The sequence below is a fragment of the Typopeltis vanoorti genome, chromosome 25 (genome assembly GCF_054136105.1).
Source record: "Typopeltis vanoorti isolate ZY-2024b chromosome 25, IOZ_Tvanoo_1.0, whole genome shotgun sequence".
In the NCBI taxonomy this organism is placed as follows: domain Eukaryota; kingdom Metazoa; phylum Arthropoda; class Arachnida; order Uropygi; family Thelyphonidae; genus Typopeltis; species Typopeltis vanoorti.
In genome coordinates, this window is record NC_143573.1 from 40,729,928 (window position 1) to 40,754,148 (window position 24,221).

The window sequence follows — 24,221 nt, forward strand, 5'->3', positions numbered from 1 at the left end:
GATCTTGCCTTCCTTGCCATGCTGTTCACCTTCCTTGCCTGAGTCTTGTGCTGTTCATGAGTTTGCTGGTCAACTTTCTCTTTTCTCTTCCCTCCACAGCCTTTTCTTCTTCTTCTGCAGCTCGTGTTTAATGATATTACTCATCCATTTAACTCCTACCTGATTAACCCTTCTTATCCTAGGTATATAATTTAATACTACTTCCTTTAGATGACCCTTAACAATATTTCATGCACTACTAACATCCTTACCCTACAGTGTTTTATGCCACGGTACAGATTTAAGCTTCTTCCTAAGCATGTCAAATCACCTGCCTTGTAGTTCCACATATCCCTTCTTGATAGAATCTTGCTCATGTTTTACGATTTCTCAAGTCAAAACTGCATGGTCACTTTCACCAATTGGAGGCAATGTTGTCATGGATAGCTCTCCCTTGGTTATGAATAGCTCTTCTGATCCTATGACCAGATCCAATACTCTCCCACCCCTAGTCCCTCTTCATGACATGCTATCTTAAGTAATAATCACTTAGCAGGTGTATAAATTATATTTCCTTCCTGCATGATCTTTCTTCCTTCCAGTCTATATCCCATTAGTTGAAGTTCTCCATAATAATCACTCAACCTGCACGCATACTAATTTGGCGATGCATGTCTTCCATTTCATTTGTGGAACTCCCTTACCTATAGCAATAACCAACTTTATATTTTGTCTTACTGGTCTTAATCTCAACACCAGATTGCTTCAAATGAACAGTCACCCTCCCGCCTGTCTCCTATTCTTTTTAGTTGCAATTCATTTGCTATCATCAGCAGTACTCCTCCCGCATTCAATCCCTGTAAGTACATCATCTGCTGTTAGTCAAGCCTCACCAATGCCTATAACTTTTTTGGCAAGGTTGCACAAATCAATGGCAAAAACTCCTCTTGTTCTTGATACTTCTGGCATTAGTATACAGAAACAGCAACATCCCTTTAGTCCTCTACCCACCTTTACTTTCTGAACTGATTACCCTATTCAATATTTTTGTTTGAGCAACTAGATTCTTCACTGGTCAATCTCACACTCACTCGCTTCAGGGGTGCCTTCACACAAACTCACTTGCTTCCACCCTAAATGCTTAAGTTTTCCTGAATTTGCATGTCAGCATGCTCGATGAACAAAACTCTCTCTCCAGACACCTACCACCAAAACCATTCAGATGCAGTCCATCCACATTGTACAAATCCTTCTTTTCATCAAACAGAGACCACAGATCCACAAATTCTACATCATTCCTTTTGTACAATCTACGTATAGACTCAGCTATCAATGCCCTTCTACTCAGCTTGTCTCTATCATGGCCTGGTAAGAGACAATCTTCACCTTCTTGTTCTTCAGTTTTGCCTCTTCTAACAACTCCTTTGCATCCTTCCTCATAGAATACTTGTCACTTCTCAACATTTCCCCGACGGCTGGGAAACGAATCCGAGTCAAGTGCTTGGAAAGCAGTTATGCCACCTCTTACCTCTATATATGATTCTTACCATATTAAATTATGGTATCAAGAATCAATTCAAAGAATCAATTCTTTCAACTGAAAATGTTCCTTGTACAACTGTTTCATATGTTTCAATATATCACCACATGAAACCATTAAAATTATCCCAGTTTATTTCTATGGCTATTCTATTAACAAAGTCCTTAAATTTCCTGCTACCATTGAAAATCTGAAGCTAAATGATATAGTAATGGAACATTTTACCTGTGTAAAATGTACTAAACATTATTTGAAAGGAAAGATCTCTAAAACAAGTGGAATGTGGTACCTTATGAGTTTTATAATGTAAATTCATGTGAAAAGTCTTAATCATGTTCACATAATTCATGAGAACTAATTGTGATGAAACAAATCACATGTCAAATAATCTGATTCATTCAGATATATTCATAAGGTTCTTTCAAGTTGTGTATCAAGTTGGAGACTAGGTTTGAGGCTACAATGTGAGTGGTCGGTGAATTTAATGCTTTTGTGAAATTGGTGATTATTTGTTTTATTGTGTTTTTCCCTTAGAAAATTAGTATTTTATGGTAGAACGGTGTACATTTTCGTGTTTTTAGAGTATTTAGTGTTTTATAATATATTTTTGTTAAGATATCGCAATATTAAACACAGTTTAACATGGCATCAACAATGCACAAGGAACATAATGCTAAGAACAGCAAAATTGAGACGAAGGTTTGCCTTGCTAAGGAGGATTATTTATTTAGCTTTTGGTATAATAATAAAAAAAAGAAACATGGCATCTAAATATATAAATATATGTTGCATGTATTTATACTAAGGAGAATATTGAAGACATTGAGGAGGTTATTGAAAATGAATTAACCTCCAAAATAGTAAAGTTAAAGCAGATTATTAGAGAGATGACTCGGGAATTACAGAAAGTCAAGCAGCATTTGAATGAATATAGAGGATAAGAAATTAAGCATAATAAGAAACAGAGCATGGAATCAGGTAAGTTAGTAAGCAACAAAAATCAGGTAAGTAATGTTAACTGTAAAAAGAAGGTTATTATTTGGTTTAGTGACTATCATAAAACATACTATTGATGAGTGGGTTATAACTTCAAGTTTTCTTGGAGCAAAAATATATAATACATACAATTCAAAAACAGAAAAGAAAAGTAAACAAGATCAGAATTGTAGTTGGTACTAATGACTTAACTAGCAATAAGTTCAGTATGAGAAAGGATTATAAATTAAAGATGCAAGGAAATTATATTCTTGGTTTAATCCTTTATCCAAGTAAGTGTAAGCAAACAAAGTTTGCATGTTAAGTAACTTCATGACTGGGCAACTCGTATATAGAGGCTAATGACCTCACACTACTTGACTTAGAATCCCATAATGCAAAGCAGATATCCTTATATTACTTTATGTATTCCTCTGCATTACTTCAACCTTGGTATCACTCCTGAGTCTGGCTCCCACTGATAAGATCTCAATAAAGTTGAAACCAATCTGAATAGTGACCCTTCCCACAATGCATAGCATTATGGGATAGCAAGGCAACTGATGTGAAGTCATTAGCTTCTATATATGAGTTGCCCAGTTGTGAAGTTACTTCATCTGCAAACATTGTTTGTTTACACTTGGATAAAGGATTAAATCAAGAATATAATTTCTTGGTATCTTTTATTTATAGTATAACCAAGTGGAAAATCTTCCAACATATGAAAGGATTGTTGGAAGAAGCGAGAGTAAAGAGTGAGAAAGTGAAAATCGTAAGTATATTACCTTGATATGATAAAAACTAATTAAGAAAAAGGTCTCTGATGGCAAACGATTCGATTCATAGGCTAGGTAGAAGGAATGGATGCAAATTTTGGATGTGTGGAATGAGTTTGAATGAAGATTAAATTTGTATAAGAGGGGAAGACTACACTTGAATGCATTTGGTATCAGGAATCTTGAAGAACTAATAATTAGAATGAGACCTAACACAGAGTCAAGGAAACTAAATTATAATGCGAGGAATGGTGTGAAACTGTGTTTAAGAATGACATCACTATGTAACTGTGGTAATGAAGGGAATAGGCATTATCACGGAAATGAATACGAGGAGAGAGAATGATTTCAATTTTGTGTTTGCCCAGTTCGGACCCATGAAGCGTGTGCAAAGAGGTCTGCATAATTAAAGCACTAGAGAAAAACAGATTTGCCAGTTGTTCATTTGTTCCACGCATATTACAGACAGGAATATACAAAACAACATCCAGGTAGCTTATTAGGTCTATATACAAATGCATCAGAAACAAAGGAGAAGAGTTTGTTGCCTTGGTTAACATGTTAGGACCTCAGATTGTAGGCTTTAGTGAGACCTGGTTATCAGAATCAGACATACAAACTGGTACCAATTGTAAAGGGCACACTATTTTTAGGAAGGATAGATATGATAGGAGAGGACCTTCATGCTAATGATATCTGATGATTTGAATCCAGTTAGTGTTGAGACCTATGACTGTAATACTAACAAGTTCTTCAAGTGGCAGTAAATGTGAAGCTATCTGGCATGTGGTGGAATCCAACAAGATTAAATACATCATGTTGTCACAGACTTGGTGGATCGGTTGTTATTAATAAAGAAATGCATTGCCAAATAAAGATGATGGGCATGAAAAGAGTAACCATAGTGGGGACTTCAATTATCCAAACAATGATTGAACAGCAGTAAAATCTTGTGAGAAGAATGAAACTGAATTTGAGCTGTTGCGAGACAACTTCCTCAAGAAACATGCGACAGAAGGACCTCTAAGTCAAAGAGTGTGAGATTTGATTATAGTGTCAGAGGATGTTTCAGTTAAAGACTTAATTATTCTGCCTTTAGTTGGTGACAGCTACCATGCAGTACTCACTTGTTATGTGCTGAACTAGAAAGGGTGAAATTATGACCAATTGAGGAGTATTCTGGGTTCAGTGCAACAGTATCAGTTGCTGATGGGGAGCATTTTAAAAAATACTTAAATGATGCAATATCAAAATGTGTCCTGAGAGTTCAAAGAATAGGGTGGGAGTCAAATGAATGTGTAGTCTTATCAAGCAAGAGATTTGCAAGAAAAGAACGATGTGGAAGGAATACTGTGTGCACAAGGATGATGTCTATTATGAAAATTATAAACAGCAGGCCAGAAGAGCCAACTCTTATATGGAAAGCTAGGTCTGTGCATGAAAAGAAACTGGCTCCACAAGCTAAAGACAATCCCAAAGAATTCTATTGATATGCTGCAAGTAAAAGAAAGAATGAGTATAAAAGAATAATTGCAATGAATGGTGTGAGGATGACAGATGCAGAAGAGGTTGTTCCACTAATGAGTGCCCATTTTGCTAAAAACTATCAATCTGTTGTATGCAACATTGAGCTCACTGCTACCGCTTCACTGGGTGAAGAAACTCAGATGTGTGAGGAGGTATAAGAGCTGTTGCACAAACTGAATAAGAATTCAGCAATAGGGACTTATGAGATATCAACATGGATGCTAGAAAAGTGTTTTCAGCTGAACTGGCTAGTACTTTGACTAGGCTATAGAATTTGAGCATCAGAACAGGAAAGATTCTGCAGGAATAGAAATAATGTATGGTAATCCCATTGCACAAGAGTGGTGCAAAGACCAATGTACCCCACTATCGACCAATCATTATCTCAAGGGGTAGTGATGAAGATTTTTGGAAAAGTTGGTTCGGACTTGCATTCAGAAATGGGTTGACAGAGAATCTCTACTTTGAACAGCATGGGTTTACTAAAGGAAAGTAATATTTTAGCAACTTGCTCACATCCTATAATAATGTTGCCAATGAGTTAGACAAGGGGAATGAATATACCATTATTATTATTATTATGTGACACCTCCAGGGAGTCCAAAGACTCATCAAGGGAGAGTGTGCCAACAGCATCGAATGATTGGTTTCCTTTCAACTACTAACCGCGCTCAAACTTGCTTAAGTTTCTGCTGAGCTATTAGTAGCAGAGGCTCTACCAATCGACTAACCTTTGCTGGCAAATTTGGATTTTGATAACGCTTTTGACAGAATTCCTCATGGAAGACTGTTACATAAACTGGAGAAAAAATGGAATTGGAGTATAAAATATTAGTGTGGATAAGAGGATGACTGACGGACAGATATCAAACAGTGGTATATAGGGGATGCGAGTCTCCACGATTTAAGGTAACCAGTGGTGTACCACAAGGATCAGTCTTTGGTCCACTGTTATTTAATCTGTAAATCAATGACATTGGGAAGGATTCGACAGGTGACATACAGCTAATTGCTAATGATGCAAAGATAGGCATAATCAGAAATGCAGCTAACATGCAGTATTTGCAGAATGATTTGAATTGGCAGGAACTGTGGACATGGGAAAATGGAGGTCAGTAAATGTAAAGTCATGCACTTTGGTGTGATTATGCTAGAAGAACCTGATCAGGCTAGGAATCTTGGAGTGTTAGTAGATAGGAAGTTAATGTTCAGAGGCAATGTTGCAAAGATTGCAAATACAACTCAAAAAATAATTGCAATGTTGAAGCGAACTTTGACATGTAAAGATAAGGATATTATTTTTCCTGTTTACAAGGCCTTGATAAGACCTCACTTGGACTATTGCATGCGGGTCTGGTCTCCTGGTTTCTGTGGCGATTCTGATACAGTGGAGAGAGAGAGAGTCAAAAATGATATCAGGATTGTGGAATACCGATTATGAAGACAGACTGAGAATTTGTAGACTTCAGACACTAGCAAACAAGAGAGGTGATATGATTGAGACTTACAAAGTTCTGAAAGTGTCATACAGGATTTCAGTTGATGGAATTCATTTTATATAGGGTGGGGAAAGGACAAGAGGGCATCCTTGGAAGCTGAGAATAAATGCTGCCAAGAAAGGGGGGGGGTTAGCTTTTTCTATCATAGAGTAAAATGGATTGCAATTGGATGTTGTGTGTGTACAAGAATAGCTGGTGAGTGTAGTATGTGGACTCTCGATGAGGCCCCGGTTCCCTGGAGGTAACTGTTAATAATAATAATCATATTTATTTACAAGAAAGATTTATAAGAAAAGGTCATATGCAGATATGACCTTTTCTTGTCAATCTTTTTTCTACTGAAAGATGTCTAAAAGAAGGTTGTTATAAGCTATATTTAACATCTTTATTAATTAAAACAGTCAAGTATTAAAGAGAATCTAAAATTCTCTTTAATACTTGGTATACTTTAAATACTTTAATAGACTCATCGAGGGAGGACACCTACTCCACAACTCTCCGTCTCCACCACTCCACCAACCACAATTACCATCATCATCTACACCAACGGCATCTACCGCCGACTACCACCACTAATATTTTCACAGACAATCGCAAACATCCAAGCCCATGGCAGGATTCAAACCTGCAATCTTTTGGCTGGAGAGCGGATATGCTAACCACTCAGCCAACCAGGCTGGCAAAATTACACAAATACATGTAAACAGAGCACAGTGGAAAGATTTAATTAACTATAATTAATTACACAAATATTTTGGTTTAAGCTTATTAAAACCATCCTCAGGGTAACAGGACAAATGCAAAATTCAAAAAACAATGTAGGTGCATGGAGAGAGGTATCTTTTTCATGTGCAATCGTGAGTCAGGTAAATATACTATTAGAAATTGATACAGGTGTGCGCATGCACACGCAAGCACATAACACTAAGAAATACAATTAGTGATCACAATTTCCCATATTCCTGGAAAAGACAGTTTATTATGGAGGTTTAGGTGGCAGATGAGGACCTCAACACTTTCTTTAAAAAGATGTTCAAATTTGTGGGAGCACCTGCACAATAATTTAGCATCATCACAGGCAATCATGTGGCTAGTACTAGTTATTCCATGTTCATGAAGGCCAGATTTGTGACATTTCTTGGACTTAATATAGGACTAGCATTCAGAAATATGTTTAGTGACGGACCCACCTGTTTGACTGAAGTAAGCTAACCAGCCATTCCATGGAACTGAATATACTTCAGGTAGCAATAAAGGTTATCCTTTGCAAATGGCAACAAACAGATGATTTGATTAATAGGTTTAAATGTGGTTGGACATAAAAAAAAATGTCCTAAGGATGCAAGAAACATATTCATAGTATTTTTGATATAAAGGATGGAGATTCTATGGGAATCATGTCTTCTTGTAAAAAGAGAAAAATAGCTAAATATTCTGAATAATTTTTGGGTTGTAGCCATTGAGAGGCACAGTTTGATTGTTAAAATTTCTTCCTGAAGTGATTTAAATGAAATACAACGTGGGCTCTTTTATAGAAGGATTTAATAATACCAAATTTCTACATAGATGTCTGATCAATGTACTGAACAGAGAATGATGGTTTAAATAGACTGAAGTGGATAAAGAACCATCCATTTCTCTTTTTAAGAGGATGTCAAAGGATATAGTTACATTTGATTCTATTTCTTTATTACAAGTTATTTTTTTGTAGTAAGGCATCTAATTCTTGACATGATTTATTCCAGACTGCAAAAATGTCATCCATGTATCCAAGCCATGGAGAAGGTTTTGGAACAAAAATAGATGCTTTCTTCAAGACGTTTCATATAAGTTTGCTAGAGTTGGGGATGTTGGAGAGCTCACTATTCCTTCAAGTCTTCACACAGATTTCTCTGCAAAGTTTTCAATTCCAACTTACATTATGTAGAGTTCATGACAATCTTAAAGAGATCTTGCAATGTTTGAGGAAATTTAGAAAACAAAAGCTCCAAGATGTCATTTAGAGGAATGCTGGTAAAGTGCAAGGTAATGTCAAAACTGACAAACTGGAAGAGTCAGGTTTCAAATCTGATTTTTGAAAGAAAATCTTATTCTTTATATAAGAGAAAGAAGGGTCAGTATAGGGAAGAGAAAGAGAGAGAGCTTTAAATTTTGTCGGTAGGACTGCCTATCCTATAGCATCCACAATTTGTCACAGAGGATATCCAGGTTTATGAAGTTTAGGTAGACTATAAATCCTGGGTGGTCTAGCATGATAGGTTCTATGTCTAACAGAATCTGAACTGAGTGAGATGATATTATCTAATACAGTTAAAGTTTATTTGGCTGGTTACAGGTTGGGTGCTTGCTGATTATGACATAGGTGTATTGATTTCATAAGAGAATATCTATTTTATGTTTATATTCAGAGGAGTTAAACAAAACAGTAATATTGCCTTGTTTGGCTTTTATAATGGCCAGATTCTTGTTATTATGTAAACTATGAAGAGCTATTAATTCTGAAACAGGGATATTGAGAGATTACAGTATTATACTAAAATTATTCATGGTTCAAAACTAAGTTCACATGTAGACACCATTGAAAATGATTTAATTAAGAAGGATTAAACTACAGAAATTTCAACTAGCATATCATGAACCATCAGTGTATTAAAGTTGGAAATTAAACAACAATAAAAGTTTTACAGTGGCTGCATTGCATAATTCAGTAGGCCTGGTCAGAGGGTAGATGACTGGAGAGGAGTTCTTATAGTACCAATCTATAAAAAATGGAAATAAAACTGAATGTGAGAATTGCAGAGGTATTTCCCTACTGACTGTTCCTGGTATGATTTATGCAAGTATACTTGAGAAACAGCTAAGAGAAATTGTGGAAGAGAAGATTGATGAAGAATCAGTTGGGTTCAGGCCAAATAGAGGTTGTCAGAATCAGATTTTCACTTTAAGATAAATAGTTGAGAATTCTTGGGAATATAACAAAAATTTGTATTTAAGTTTTGTTGATCTGGAAAAGGCATATGACAAGGTACCAAGAGGAAAGCTCTTCAAAACACTACAGTTATATGGTGTAAATGGGACATTATATCAAGCAATACATAGTCTCCATTTAAGCTATAAGTCAGCAGTTCGACTTGAAGGAAGATGGTTTGATGTAAAATGCAGATGCGCGATAAAATTGCACATTATTTTCACTGTCCATCTATATGGATCACATTATGAAAGAAAGTGGTATTAAATCTGATATTAAAATTGGTGATGTTAATCTTAGCTCTTTATTTTAGGCAGATGGAAAGAGACAACAGAATGAGTAAAGCTGGTATGGTAGGAAATCAGCTGAATAAAATTATATATGGAATACAAAAAAAATTAGTCAAAACACTAAATTAGCTGTATACAAGACAGTGTTCAAACCAATTTTAATTTGGGGAGCGCAATGCAGAGTCAAGCAGATGTTATGGCCTTACAGGAGGACTTGAATAGATTGCATAAATGGGTAGGTAAGTGGAACTATCAGTTCAATGTTGCAAAGTGTAAAGTTTTGAAATTTGGTAAGCAATGATGGGATGCAAAGTATACACTTGGTTTGAAAACTTTTAAGATGGTAGAGGAGATAAAAGATCTGGAAGTGATGGTGGACAAGGACCTGCAATTCATGGGTCACATTGCACAAGTTGAAGATGTCACATCAGATAATGGCAATGATGCAGAGGACCCTGACATGCAGAAATAAAGTTATGATGGCCTTGTATAAGGCTTTGATTAGGTCTCATTTGAACATAGTGCATAGATTTGGTTGCTGGAATTTTATGGTTATGAAGATAACCATAAAATTCCAGAAATTTTATGTAAAAAAAATGTAAATTGCAAAGCATTGTGAATAGGAGGAGAGGGGGGGTAGGGGAGATGATTGAGACACATAAGCTAGTCAGGGATTGTTATTAGGTTGACATGGAAGAAATTTATCATAGAATGAGAGACAGGGGAGAAGAAGAGGCCATCACTAGAAACTGTATAAGGAGGGTGTGAGCAGAGGAGTGAGAAGCATGGAGAGTGGTTGGTGAGTGGAATGCATTGCCTGAAGTGTGTTGTGAATGTAGATATATTTAATCAGTTTAAGGCATGGTTGGATGAACATTGTGTACAATAGAGTGTACCTCCCATGATGAGTCTCTGACTCCATGGAGGTAAGATGTTAATAATAATAACTCCTACCACACTGAAATTCTATAACAGGATGCTTATAAACCAAACAGAATGATATTTCTCAAAAGATCTATTCAATCAACAGACAAAGGATATTCAAAATTCTCAGTTACTATGACATACCCTTGAAAATAATCAAAGCAACAGCAGAACCATATCAGAACTATCATGAATAGGAGGGAACTGGTTAACAGAGAATGACAGAGCTTTCCTATTTCCACTGGAGTTCTTCAGGTAGACTCTTTGGCATTATATCTGTTCATTATTACCCTTGATTATTTATTCAGAAGCACAGGAAATAAGTATAGAATAACTTGAAGATTTGGCAGGGCAAACCCACATAAGCAGTCTGTTTTGCAGATGGTGTACTGATTGACTAACATTCAGACTGCCCAAAACCACTTAGATAATTTATGTAAAAATGCAGCACTAATCGGATTGGCAGTCAACAGCAGTAAACCTAAAGTCCTAAAGAACAGAATAGAAGGAAATATTAGGCTACATGATCACATTCTCAAAGAAGTAAATGATTTTCAATATCTTGGTTTCTACATTGATACTCTGACAGAGTGAAAAGAAAACAAAGTTCTTCAGTTCCATCAAAGTCTAATATCAGGAAATCCAATTCATCACCACAAATACCAAAATTTGTTCTGTACTAAACCCAGTTGAGTCATATTTACATATGGTGCACAGACATGGAACACTACTCAACAAGCAGTTAATATCATCAATAGCTTTGGGCCAACATGCCTTTGAACAATACTAGGATATATATGACAAGATCATATTCCCAATACTGTCATTCTTGAAGAAAGCTAGCAAAGACCCATAACAGGGGAGGGAGAGAAATCAACTGAGATGGTTGGGACACCAACTTGGACATCAACCTTTACCTATGTTCAATATTCTTGCTCTCTACAGGCAAACTAATGGAACAGAGGAAGAGGAAGAGAAAGGAGAGTTTTGGAAATACATGGGCAAACTTCTTTTTTTGGATATGAGGTTCATGAACCAACTGACATTTACCATTTGGCACAAAATGGAGAGCAACCTGGCTCACTTTCATCTAATAGTTAACTCCATGAGTTTTTGCTATATGAATATTCACATGAATAAATCAATAGTAACAGAAGAGAAATACCTTAGGAGTATGTTCAATCCACGTAATTGCTGGTTATCATACTTCGGGCAAATAGGCTGATCCATTACTAAATTTTAAAAGTTGGGGCAGTGGTCTTTTTCCACTGAGGATGGTTTAAGAAAAACTGAAATATTTGTATAATTAATGTTAATTATAACCAGTGTGTCCACATGTATTTTGTTTCTTCTACGAATTCAGCACAGTTACTTCTTCAAAGTATTCAGAAAGCGCATTCAAATTAATTGATATCCCTCTTTCATGAAATCACTCGAGTTCATTTCTTTCACAGATGCCCAGTTTCTGCTTTATGCCTCTTCTATGGGTACTTTCAGAATCAATGCTCTATTGAAGTGACCACTATCATTTCTCCACATACTTCCAAAATTAAGAGCAGCTACTAGTTAACATCCATTTACCATCCGCTTCCAAACTTAAACCAACTTCTTATTCTCCTCCTCAATCAGACTACATGCCTTAATCTTTGGAAGAGCCTCCCTCATTCTTCCCAAGGACTACAAACCTTTGGCTATTCAAAAAACAATTTCTTTCTTCTTATTAACAACTGGTAATGACGTGCTCTAGTTATGGCAACCTTTCATTTGTGGGTCAGATATATATATATATATATATATATATATATAAAAATCAACTTGCTTGATTATGTCATAAGGTGGGATAAGAATATGATGAAAAAATTACTGTCTTACTACAGAAGACCATCTCAATTCTATCGTCAACTTAAGTTTCATAAAGATGACCATCCACTGGGAGCAAAGCAAATCATGAATATCAGTTACATACCTATAAAACACTCAAACTTATCAGAGCTAATTGCATATATAGGCCATTTCAACTGTCTCAAAAATCCTGCATGACTAAACTGAAAATTTACTACAGCCAACATTATTTGATAGTCAGTTTCATATGTCTCTTTACCATCATCTCCTCAGATAAGGAGTGCCAAGTGTAAGGTGTTGCACTTTAGGAAGAAAAGATCATAAGCTATGTACTAATACTGATGAAACTGTACCGCAGGCAACCGATAAGGCCAGGGACTTGGGGGTAATTGTGGACAAGGGGTCTATATATTTAGAGGACATATTTCAAAAAGTGGCCAAAACAGCACATTAAGATTATCTGGTCAATGAAGAGCACACTAACAAACAGGGACAAGGAGGTTATTGTTTACCTTTATAAGATTTTAATAAGGCCACATCTGGGCTGCTGTGCACAGATCTGGTAAACTTGGATTATGTGGGGATGGAGAAGAGGAGAGGATCTAGAGGTGAGTGACAAAGATTGTGGCAGGTACATTAAATGCTTCCCATGAGAACAGATTGAAGGTATGTGGGCTTCAAAAACTAGCGCATAAGCAAAAAAAAGAGACATGATAGAAGAATGTCAGTTATTAAAGGTGTTTTATAGGATTCACACTGAAGACTTTAGTACATGGAAGGAAGGAAGAAAATGAGGTGGCACCCCGGGAAATTTTGTAAGAGTATGGTTAGCAAGTGTTAAGACTAGATTTTTTGCTTGAAGGTTAAGGAGGGTGGCAAATGGGTAGAATGGGTTGCCTGAGGTGGTTGTGAGTACTTCATCAGCAAATGGGTTTAAGGAGGGGTATGATAGGTACCGAGTGAATGATGGGGGTCTCCCATGAGAGTCTTCCAATTCCACTTTCCCACTTGATATCACAACACTGATACAATCTGATCATTTCAGCTGGAAAAACAACTTCTACAGTTCCAATTTCTCCCTCCCTGGCTAATTAGTATTTAGAATATCAGTTTTTTTTTTTAGATCAACTACTGTTTTTCAACTATACAACTCTAGTATCATTGTGGGTATACTACACTGAATAAATGTTACCATATGGACTCATCTAGTAATCTAAACATTTCTTTAAAAAAAAAAAATTGTATACTGCAAAAAAGAGATTTACAGGAAAATACAAAGCTTGGTTCATCTTTTGCCGAAATATGGCATTGTATACATTATTCAGCAGTATCCTCATCTATTGTTCAACATGCAGCCTTACAAGAACTTACTATTAAATCTTTGATGCAGCAAAATGAGTGCCATCCCTCATGTCATCCAAGAACCACACAATTTTCCCCACATTCCCACACTTCTTCAACTGAGATAAGATATATATATATATATATATATATATATATATATATATATATATATATAGCATTATGCAGCTCTTCTCACAAATTTCACTTCACTTGTTTTTATTCTTTCTTATTTATTGCCCAAATTTCACTGCCAGATACAATGTAGGTACCACTACAGTAATGTATATTTTTACAGTATGTTTCTTTTTGTATGATATTTGGATTAAACATTGTATTTACCAAGCCTATAAACTGCTAAAATTTTGAAGTTTTCACTTTTATGTCTTTTCTCCTTTATATGATATTTTGTATCTAAGATAATTAAAAATGTTTTGATCATTTTATTATTAACTAGTGTTTACCTTGTTTACTCCACAAAATGCCATTGTTTGAGTTTTATCTATGGATATTTTCATTCCAAACTATTTTACTATAATGTTCAAATTATATATTGTTTTTTTGTAAATCGTCTTACTTATCTGATCATCTGCAAATATTGTATTTATTTTATTTTCTGGGAAATTTCTTGATTAGAGTTATTTAAAGTGTTCCACTATATTAATATTTCATTAATATAAATATTTAAAGTATTGGGGATAGAAGAAATCAATTTCTTACTCCTTGATTTATAGATTGCTTTTCAGACATTTTTTATTTATTATTTTAGTATATATGAAATATTGCCTGCAGTAAAATATTAGGTATATTTATTCTCTGTAATATATCAAATGACATCTCACTTTATCAAATGCTTTTTTCACAATATATAAACAAAAGGTGAGTTTCTAAATTAAATTGTTTTCTTTTCTCTATAAGTAGTTTTATACAAAAAGCTGCTACAGTAGACATCCCTTTCTAAATCCATTGACATTCTAATAATATTTTTTCAGTATATATTTTCAATTTTTCATTAAGTATTCTACTCTATATATTTTGTAGCATGTATTTAACAAACTAATAAGAGGGCAGCAATCGGCGGCCCCCATGAGACCCAAATGTGCATTTTTTGCAGCCCATAAAAGGTTGACCATACTTACATGGCATGTGGCCTGTATATTGAATTATTTAAATAATACATTTTATAATCTGGTGTCATTGGTTCTTGATCTGGTGTTGAGGCTAGCAGGTGAAAAGACGTACTGTCAGAGAGCTCCTGAAAGATTTGTGATTTTTGTTAATTTATTAAGTGTTTTCTTAGATTTAATTGGGTATTTTTTGTATATTATTGTAGTTTTTTAGCATAGTTATTGTACTAAAGCATTTTATAACATATCAGAAATATTAGTTTTTACTACTCTTAAAAATGGTGCCAAAAACTCATCATAACAAGGCAGTGACTAAAGCTAAAGTTGTTACTACTGAGGAGAGCGTTTGTCCTGAACAAAAGCACTACTGCAGTGATGATAATTTATCTGAGGATACGGTGACATTAGAAATAGCTCGGTTAAAAAAAATTAAGAAATTGACCAAGGAATTGAAAAAAGTGGAAAAATGTTTGTCTAAACTTCGACAGGATAAGAAAAAGGATGAGAACAAGAACAGGCAGGAAAATACTGAACATGGAAATCAAAATATTAATAACAACAAGGTAAATCAGTTAATATCTAAGAAAAAAAGAGGTAATATGGTATGGTGACTCAATTTTAAAATTTGCGCTTGCCAAGGGAGTCACCACTTCTAGTTTCCCAGGAGCAAAAATTAAAAATATGACAAACATAACTGAAAACCAAAACAGAAATATAAAAGAAATGATAGTGTTGCTAGGTACTAATAATTTAAGTGGTGACAAACATAGTATGAGAGAAGATATGAAAGGTCTGTTGGAAGAAGCGAGAAAGAAATGTGAAAGAGTAAGAAATTGTAGGATTACTACCTAAATATGATAGTACAAAGTTAAGAAGGAGGATAATGATAGCAAATGATTTCATGCACAGGCTATGTAGAAGACATGGATGAGAGTTTTTAGATGTGTGGGTGTGTTTGATGGCCTGCAGTTGAATTCATTTGGCATCAGAAACCTGGAGAAATTACTTCTTGGTATGAGACCCAATACAGAGAGCCAGGGAAACTAGATGATCAAGAGAGGAATGGGAAAAATGTGTGTGAAAGTTCAGCTATGGTATACAAACATGATAAAGATATGAATGCCTTTGAACATGGTTATGTATGTGGCGAAGGAGTGGAAAAATATGCTTTGGGTTTGGACCTTTCAAATGTGTCTGGGGAGGGAAAAGAGAAAATTCTAGAACAAGACCAAATAGACTGCATATCTAATTATAAGATTAGGCTAGGTCGTAATTTATTATGTCTATACACAAATGCCAGAAGCATTAGAAACAAAGGGATTGAGTTTGTTACTTTATTGAATACGATGTGGCCTAAGATTGTTGGCATTAGTGAAACCTGGCCGTTACACTCAATCCCACTTACCATATCTGATTCTGATAGCCAGGAATGACAGAAGAGATAGGAGAGGAGGAGTGCTACTAATGATATCAGATGACTTAAGTCCAGTTAGCATAGAAATACAAGAAAACAATGATGGTAACAATGTCCCATGGAGTGATGAGTTTGAGTCTATCTGGTGTGAAGTGGAGGTTAACAGAATGAAATATATGGTGGGGTGTTGCTACAGACCTGGCAGCTCAGTTGTAGGGGATGAAGAAATGCATCGCCAATTTAACCTTATGGGTACCAAGCATATGATCATTATGGGTGACTAATTTTCCAAACATTGATTGGGTAGAAGAGAAATCTCATGATAAGAAAGAACAGGAATTTATTGAATTGCTGTGAGACAACTTTCTCAAGCAGCATGTGAAAGAAGAAACTCTAGGTCGAAGAGTGTTGGATTTGCTCATAGAGCCAGAAGGGATCTCTGTGAAGAATATGGCTATTTTACCACCAATTGGTGAGAGTGATTATGCTGTTCTTTCTTGGGAAGAATCTACTTGTATTGAAGCTCTGATTAAAACAGGCTACATGCTGAACTACAAAGCTGGAAATTATGATCAACTTAAAAGAATACTATCTTTTGTCCCATGGTATCCATTGCACAAGGGTGGTGCAAAAAATGTCAGCAATGCATGGGAATATTTGAAAAAGTGCTTAAATGAGGCGGTATCTCAATATATCCTTAGTGTTCGAAGAATAAATAGGTTGGGAGCGAAATGGATGTGCAACCTTATTAAGCAAGAGATTCACAAGAAGATGATGTGGAAAGAATATCGTGAGAATAAGAGTGAGAGGAGTTATGAAACATATAAAGCTCAGGCCAGAAAAGTAACGAGTATTGTGAGAAAAGCTAAAACAGAGTATGAAAAGAAATTGGCCATGCAAGCTAAAGGCAATCCAAAAGAATTTTATCGTTATGCTGCAAGCAAAAGAAGAGAATGAACGTGGAAGAATAACTTTATTGAATGCAGATGCCACACGAGAGTCGAAAGCTAAGGAGATTGTTCAGTTAATGAGTGCTAACTTTGCTAAGATATATCAACCAGGTGTATGTAGCATGGTGCACAGCTATTGCGACGTTGGATGAAGAGTTAGAGGTTGATGAAAATGAGGTTGAAGAGCTCTTGCATAATCTGGATAAGAATTTGTCAATAGGGACAGATGGAATATCAGCCCGTTTGCTAAAGAAATGTTCAGTTGAATTGGCTAGGCCTTTCACACATTTGTATAACTTGAGTCTCTGCTCAAGAATGATACCACAGGAATGTGCGATGGTTCCATTGCACAAGGGTGGTGCAAAAACTGCCGTGTCTAACTACCAACTTATTAGTATCTATCTCTGGTGTGGTAGTGAAGATTTTAGAGAAGTTAGTAAGAACTCGCATACAGAAATGGGTAGACAAGCATTCTATACTCTGCAGGGAACAGCATGGGTTTACTAAAGGAAGGTCATGTTTTAGCAATTTGCTCATATTTTATAAGAATGTTACGGCTGAGTTGGATAAAGGAAAGGATACACTTTGATAATGTTGGATTTTTATAAGGCATTTGATAGGATACCACACGATAGGCTGTTGCATAATCTGGAGAATATGGGATTGGAATATAATCTATTGACTTGGATCAGAAGATGGTTGACAGACAGATATCAAAAAGTGGTATACAGTGCAGTCCTTGAGCTATTATTGTTCAATCTATATATTAATGACATCAAGCAGGATCTATCATCATATTTGCAACTGTTTGCTGATGATGCAAAGATAGGCAGGGCAATCAGGGATGCTACTGATATTCAGCAATTACAGAATGATTTGAATAGATTGGAATTCTGGGCAAATGAAAATGGCTGTCAGTTTAATGTTAGTAAGTGTGGAGTTATGCACTTTGGAGTGATTAGTTTCAGCAGCATATTATATTAGTGGGGTTATGGTACAAGAAACTGAAGAGGCAAGGTATCTTGGTGTATTGGTGGATAAGAATTTAAAGTTTAAAGGTCACATAGCAAAAGTTGAAAATACAACTCTGAGGATAATTGCTATGTTGAAGCAAACCTTGACATGTAAGGATAAGGAAGTAATTTTGCCTCTTTATAAGGCTTTGATAAGACCACACCTGGATTATTGTGTGCAGATTTGGTCTCCCGAGTTTCAAGGGGATAAAGAAGCTGTGGAAATGGTGCAAAGAAGAGTTACAAAGATTGTATCCGGATCATGGGATTTAGATTATGAGGATAGATTGCAAGTATGTGGATTACAGACTCTGGTTAACAGGAGAAAGAGGGATGATATGATAGAGGTCTATAAACTTTGAATGGGTGTTATAGCATTTCAAATGACAAAAGTTTTTGTTATATGGAAGGCGGGGAGAAAAAACACGGGGGTATCCATGAAAGTTAAGGTTGTTCTCAGTCAAGAAAGGGATAAGAGCAAGGTTTCCCAAAGTCTCCCAGAGAGCAGTGAGAGAGTGGAATAATTTGTCCTTAGGGATATTGAGTGCATCTAGTGTAATTGAATTCAAGGGAAGGTTTGATAGCTTGGATGGGTAATTTACAGCCTCCCTCGATGAGTCCTTGACTCCCTGGAGGTCTCAGATAATGATAATAACTTAAAAATAATTTTATACCTGTACTTTGCGATATCGTCTATGCAACACATCTTGATTTTCATAAAAGTAGCATTAAAAAGTGATTATGTTTGAACCCTTTTAATGTCGACATCGATGACGTACCAAAGCAACTACAGATGGAAGTTTTGGAATTACAACACAACGAAACATTAAAGAACACATTTTTGTTAGAAAATATCCAAAAATTTTATCAATGCTTACCAAAAATATTTGAAGGATTAATCAGTTTCGCAAAAAAGATGATAGTTGCATTTGGAAGCACATACATTTGCAAACAAGCATTTTCTGCCATGAGGTTTAGAAAAAATAAATTTTCTTCTCGACTGACTGACTGATGAAACATTTGCATTTTTTTTTTTTTTTTTTTTTTAATATGTGTGTGGCCCATACACAGGAGGTTGGTTGGTCAACCTATAGTACATTAGTACCGTGTATGGGTAGTGGGTTGGGAAAGGAGGAATTTGTTTACATTTGATTTGAATGACTTTAAATTGTATTCCTTGGGAAACACAGCAGGTGGGCGACTGTTCCACAGTGCAGCAGTTGCAGGGATGAAGAAAGAGGAAAAGAAACTTGTTCTGTTTGTTTCTAGGTGCACTGTGAAGGGATGTTGTACAGCAGCTGCATGTGTTCCAATGAGCTTTGCACTGAGCGGAGGAATTATTGATGTTATTTCAAATGAGCATTTCCCATGGAAATATTTGTAGAATATACATACTGCAGAGACCATACGTCTGCGCAAAAGTATGGAGAGAGAGTTGGTAAGGATGGATCATTGATAAGTCTAATTGCTCTCCTCTGTATTGAGTCGAGCATTTTGAGAGAGCTTTTAGGGCCCCACCCCATATGTTGGAGCAGTATTCAATAGCTGGGCAGATTTGTATAATGTTAGTAGCTGTTTGGGGAAGAAGTAATGTCTTGAGCAAAAGAGAAATCCTAGTTTTTTTGAGGCTGAGGATGCAATGGTTGTGATATGTTTATGCCAGGAGAGGTTTGATGTGAGGGTGATTCCAAGAAGCAAGATCTCAGATTGTCTGGAAATTTGGATATCATCAAAAAGGATACTGGGGAAACATGGTTCTTTTTTATGGGAAATAGTACAGAACTGGGTTTTATTGGCGTTGAAATTTATGAGGTTATCCTAACCCCATTGTAGGATAGATGGAGATCAGAGTTGAGGGTGGTGGTGGTTGATGTTTTGTAGGTTGAGGTAAGTTGTGAAGGGTAAGGCTTATCAAATGCAAGCGAGGAATGAAGTATGCTGTCATCTACATTTGCATGCTTCGATTCAAATTTGCACCTCAGGTTATAAAGGGGATATAGATAATTTGGCCAAGGGAAAACAAATTGCAAAAGTCACATTAAGCAGGGAGACACACCTATTGTGATACAAACTATATTACTTTATTTTTATGCGATAATTTTTCATTGAGTTTCATTTTCATGCTTGTTTCATATCCCCTACTTTAAATATATATATTTTTTTAAATTGATATAATAAAAATTGATACCTTAAGAAATTGATACCTTTTTCACTCACTATTTTCTCTTAATTAAATGCTTATGGCCCAATTATTAAAAATAAAAGTTGAACGTGGCCTGCGAGTCTGAAAAGGTTGCTGATCCCTGAACTAATACATCTGTAGTTGTTGGAAGTTTTCCCACTTGGTTATACTATAAATGAAAGATACCAAGAAATTATATACTTGGTTTAAGCTGATGACTTCACAGAGTCATCAGCTTCTATATACAAGTTGCCCCAGTCCTGAAAATACTTCAGGTGCAAACTTGTTTGCTTACACTTGGATAAAGGATTAAACCAAGTATATAAGTTCTTGGTATCTTTAATTTATAATACATTTTTAACTAGCAGGAGTTTTATCTCCTTTTCTTTTATCTCCTTTTTTAAATATAGGTATTACTATACTTGTATTAAATTATATTGGTATTTATCCATTTGTATATTTTATTTAAAAATTTTAATAATCTCTGATGAATTTTTTCAGCAAATTTATACTTTGGAGTTTATCTCATTTTCTCCTGCTGATTATGAACTTCAGCAACGTCCTTCATGACGTTGCTGAAGTGCAACATCATGAAGGACGTTGCACTTCAGCATAATCCTATCTGCATTATCATCATTTTGCTGCTAAGCCTTTGAAGCCAATTTATTTTAATTCCTCTCCATGCATGATAATTTCTACAAGAAGCTTCAATGCTAGGTCATGATGACTGAAAGATACCACTATCAGAGAATTAATATCTTCACATGCTTTCTTAAAATTGCAACCTTTTCAATTTGTAGAATAGTAATAATAGTAGTAGTCTGCTGTTAATAGTGAAAAGCTCGTATAATTAATAGAATCAAGAGCTAATTCCTCTGATTTCTCTACTTTGTTTGCTTAGAAAGGGGAAAAAAAATACATATATTAATCAAATCTCAAGTATAAATCATTAAAAGAAGTTACCTTCGGAAAAGACCATAAGCATGGATCAGCTGATATTTATCCACGTGAGCATGCCAGTATCGTATAATAGGCCATAAACTGTTGTGAGCACTTTGATCAAGTACAGTATGTGGTACCTGTGAGTTAAAAAAAAAAATAATTCAGTTGAATAAACATAGCTTTCAATATTGCTTTCATATTCACACACACATTTTTTTTTAAACTGAATAGGTGCAAAAAGTGTGTGGAAGGCAAGATATTTCAATTTCAATATACAAACTGTTAGTTTTTCAGCAACTGTTATGCTTAATTAGTATTATCGACCAATAGCAAGATGCTAATTCCACAACAAGCATGGATGTTTGTAAATGATTTTAGATGGAAGATGAATTTCATCACTCAGTGTAAGATCAACTTGTTTATCAGAGGCCCAAAGTGCAGTGAAAAAAATCATTTGGTCCCTAAAGCAAGTTACCTAATGTGGGGTGGAATTCACATATGTTCTCTCTCTCTCACTATGGCAAATGTGTATAATGACCAAAGGAAAAAATTTATTACAGTGACAAGTTTAATATAAAATATTTCCTTTAACACAGAACTGCTGTTTTGGTCAGGACTTTCTGAAGTTTGTAAAATAAGCAAGTTTGCCATAATGTTGCTGGTCACGCTGAGAACTGAGTAATTAACAAGCATTTAAACATTTCCCACACATGACGGTGTTGTGTTATAGCACCTCTCGTGTGGATCTGATATTAAAAAAAATGTGAATAAGCATGCATGCATGCATGAAACAAAATGTACAGAAAACAGATGCCCCCCCCCCCCCCCCCCAACTGTACTTTGATTCCAAAGATTAATAGATATCTTGCTATTCCTCCATGCAAAAATAGTAACCACAAAAGAATGAAATCATGCAAAACAAGTTTTAGATGACTTAGGTTATTGCAGAGATCAATCTAGTGAAAGTAACGCATAATAATTATGAGCACTGAACTGCAAACCAAGAGCAATTCAACTATTAAGGACCCAGATATACACCACTGACTGGAAAGAAATCAATGGACACCATAGCGTGACAAACTAGCAGCCATGGTATCCACCTTAATAAGATGTAGGACCTTTTGTGGCAATGCTTACAGTAAACCTATGGGACAATATTTTCCACAAGCATACAATAGCAATCAATGGGAAATTTGGACTATTCTTCCTGCAGTCATGTAATGAAGTCCTGAACTGTTGTGGGATGGATGCTCCAGTTCATCCCACAGATGTTCAACAGGGTTCAGATTGGAACACTGGAGGCCAGTGAAATGTGGCGACGTTGATGTCCATAACCATGCAGTTACAGCAGCAGCCTTATGACACAGTCATAAGACATTGTCTTGGTGAAAGAGACAATGGTCAGTTCTGTAGAAACACCAGAAAATAGGAAGCATTATATCATCCAGAATGTTCAGATACCTCTCTGAGTCAATGTTCATGGCCAGAAACAGGTGACAGGCCAAACCAGGAAAAACAGGACCATACCATCACTGCCATCTCTGAATTTCATAGTTGATTATGTACTCAGGTGAGAGATGTTCATCAGGCATCTGCCACAGCCACATCCGTCCATCTGCTTAATGTATTCATTGCTCCATAACAGCTTTTCAAGCTTTGTTGTCCCATGGTACATGCTTTTTGAACCACTGAAGATGCTGTTGCATGCTGGTTTAGGTAATGTTGGGCTTGCATACTGCAGCTCTACCATGGAAACCAATGTTGTGAGCCTCAGTTGTTCCGAATGTTTTTTGCAGATTCATGTTCTAGTGAATACTCAGAACTTTACATTCAGCCAATAAATGGCAGTTTTTACATATTATCTTTTGGAGCACCTTATGGTCAAGTTTGGTGAGTGTAGTGGGTCATCCACTGCAGATAGCACTTGCAGTTAATTCCATACACTTCCATCTCAGCGTGGTATCAATGATTGTTGACCTGGGATGGCCAAATTTGTCAATAATTTGCTGAACAGATAGGCTTGTGAGCATGGCATTCTATCACAATGCCTCTTTCAAGGTCCACAATTTCCTTCACAGCTATTTCACCCAGACACAGTCGATGACTCGGGAGTATCATATTCCTTCAAATTTACAGTCATGCCATAAATATTGTTATGACTATAGAACACCCCCTGTGCTGCCCACAGAATTGCACAAAAATTCTGTTCTGTTAGTTGTGCTATGTGCAGCCAACATTCACATGTTTATCAGTAGAGAGAGAGAGTTGTCTAATTGTACAGGTTATCATGCCGTGGAGAGATTTTGAAAATCATGTAGCTGTAATGGCACTTCACAAGGTTGGAATGCAGCCACCTGTTATTTTCAACATGCTAAAAACACTCTGGATCAGCAAGATATTTTGTATCAGAATATGAACCATTGTAATGACATAGAAGACATATCTGATTGCAAAAGAACAGGTCAACCATGCTGCATTAGGACGCAACAGCTTGTGAGGGCTGTGAAGGCATGCTTCCGCCATAATCCTTTGAGAACACAGAAAGTGACGTCATGAGAGATGAGCGTTTTGCAGAGAATGATGTCATGTGTACTAACTGATGACAGAGCCTATCATCATTCTACTGGACATTTCCTAAAACCACTATTTATATGGCAGATTCTCTGGTAGTATGTGAAAAAGAGAGAGATATCCTCTTCACAGATGAGAAGATTTTTACCACTGAAAAGTCATTTAACTGCCAAAACGAATGGGTATATATCCTGGATTGTCACATAGCATGTGCTATAGCACTAAGGATTCAGAGAGGTCATCACCCTGTGTCAGTGATGGTTTGGTGGTGGTAGTGGAGGGGGGAGGGTGATGTATCATGGGGGTATCCAAGTTATATTTCTGCAAGAAAGTTGTCAAAACCTCCATCAAAGTGTTATCA

General features: G+C 35.9%; 1 protein-coding gene across 1 annotated transcript in view; it reads right to left on the reverse strand.

The window, feature by feature from the left end:
• Positions 1-24,221, reverse strand: part of LOC150092681 (lipase maturation factor 2-like) — a 332,985-nt gene that overhangs the window by 78,199 nt on the left and 230,565 nt on the right. Inside the window, exon 11 of the mRNA XM_090414594.1 lies at positions 21,311-21,426. Coding sequence (XP_090270720.1) covers positions 21,311-21,426 — 116 coding nt within the window. The remainder of the gene's footprint in view (positions 1-21,310; positions 21,427-24,221) is intronic.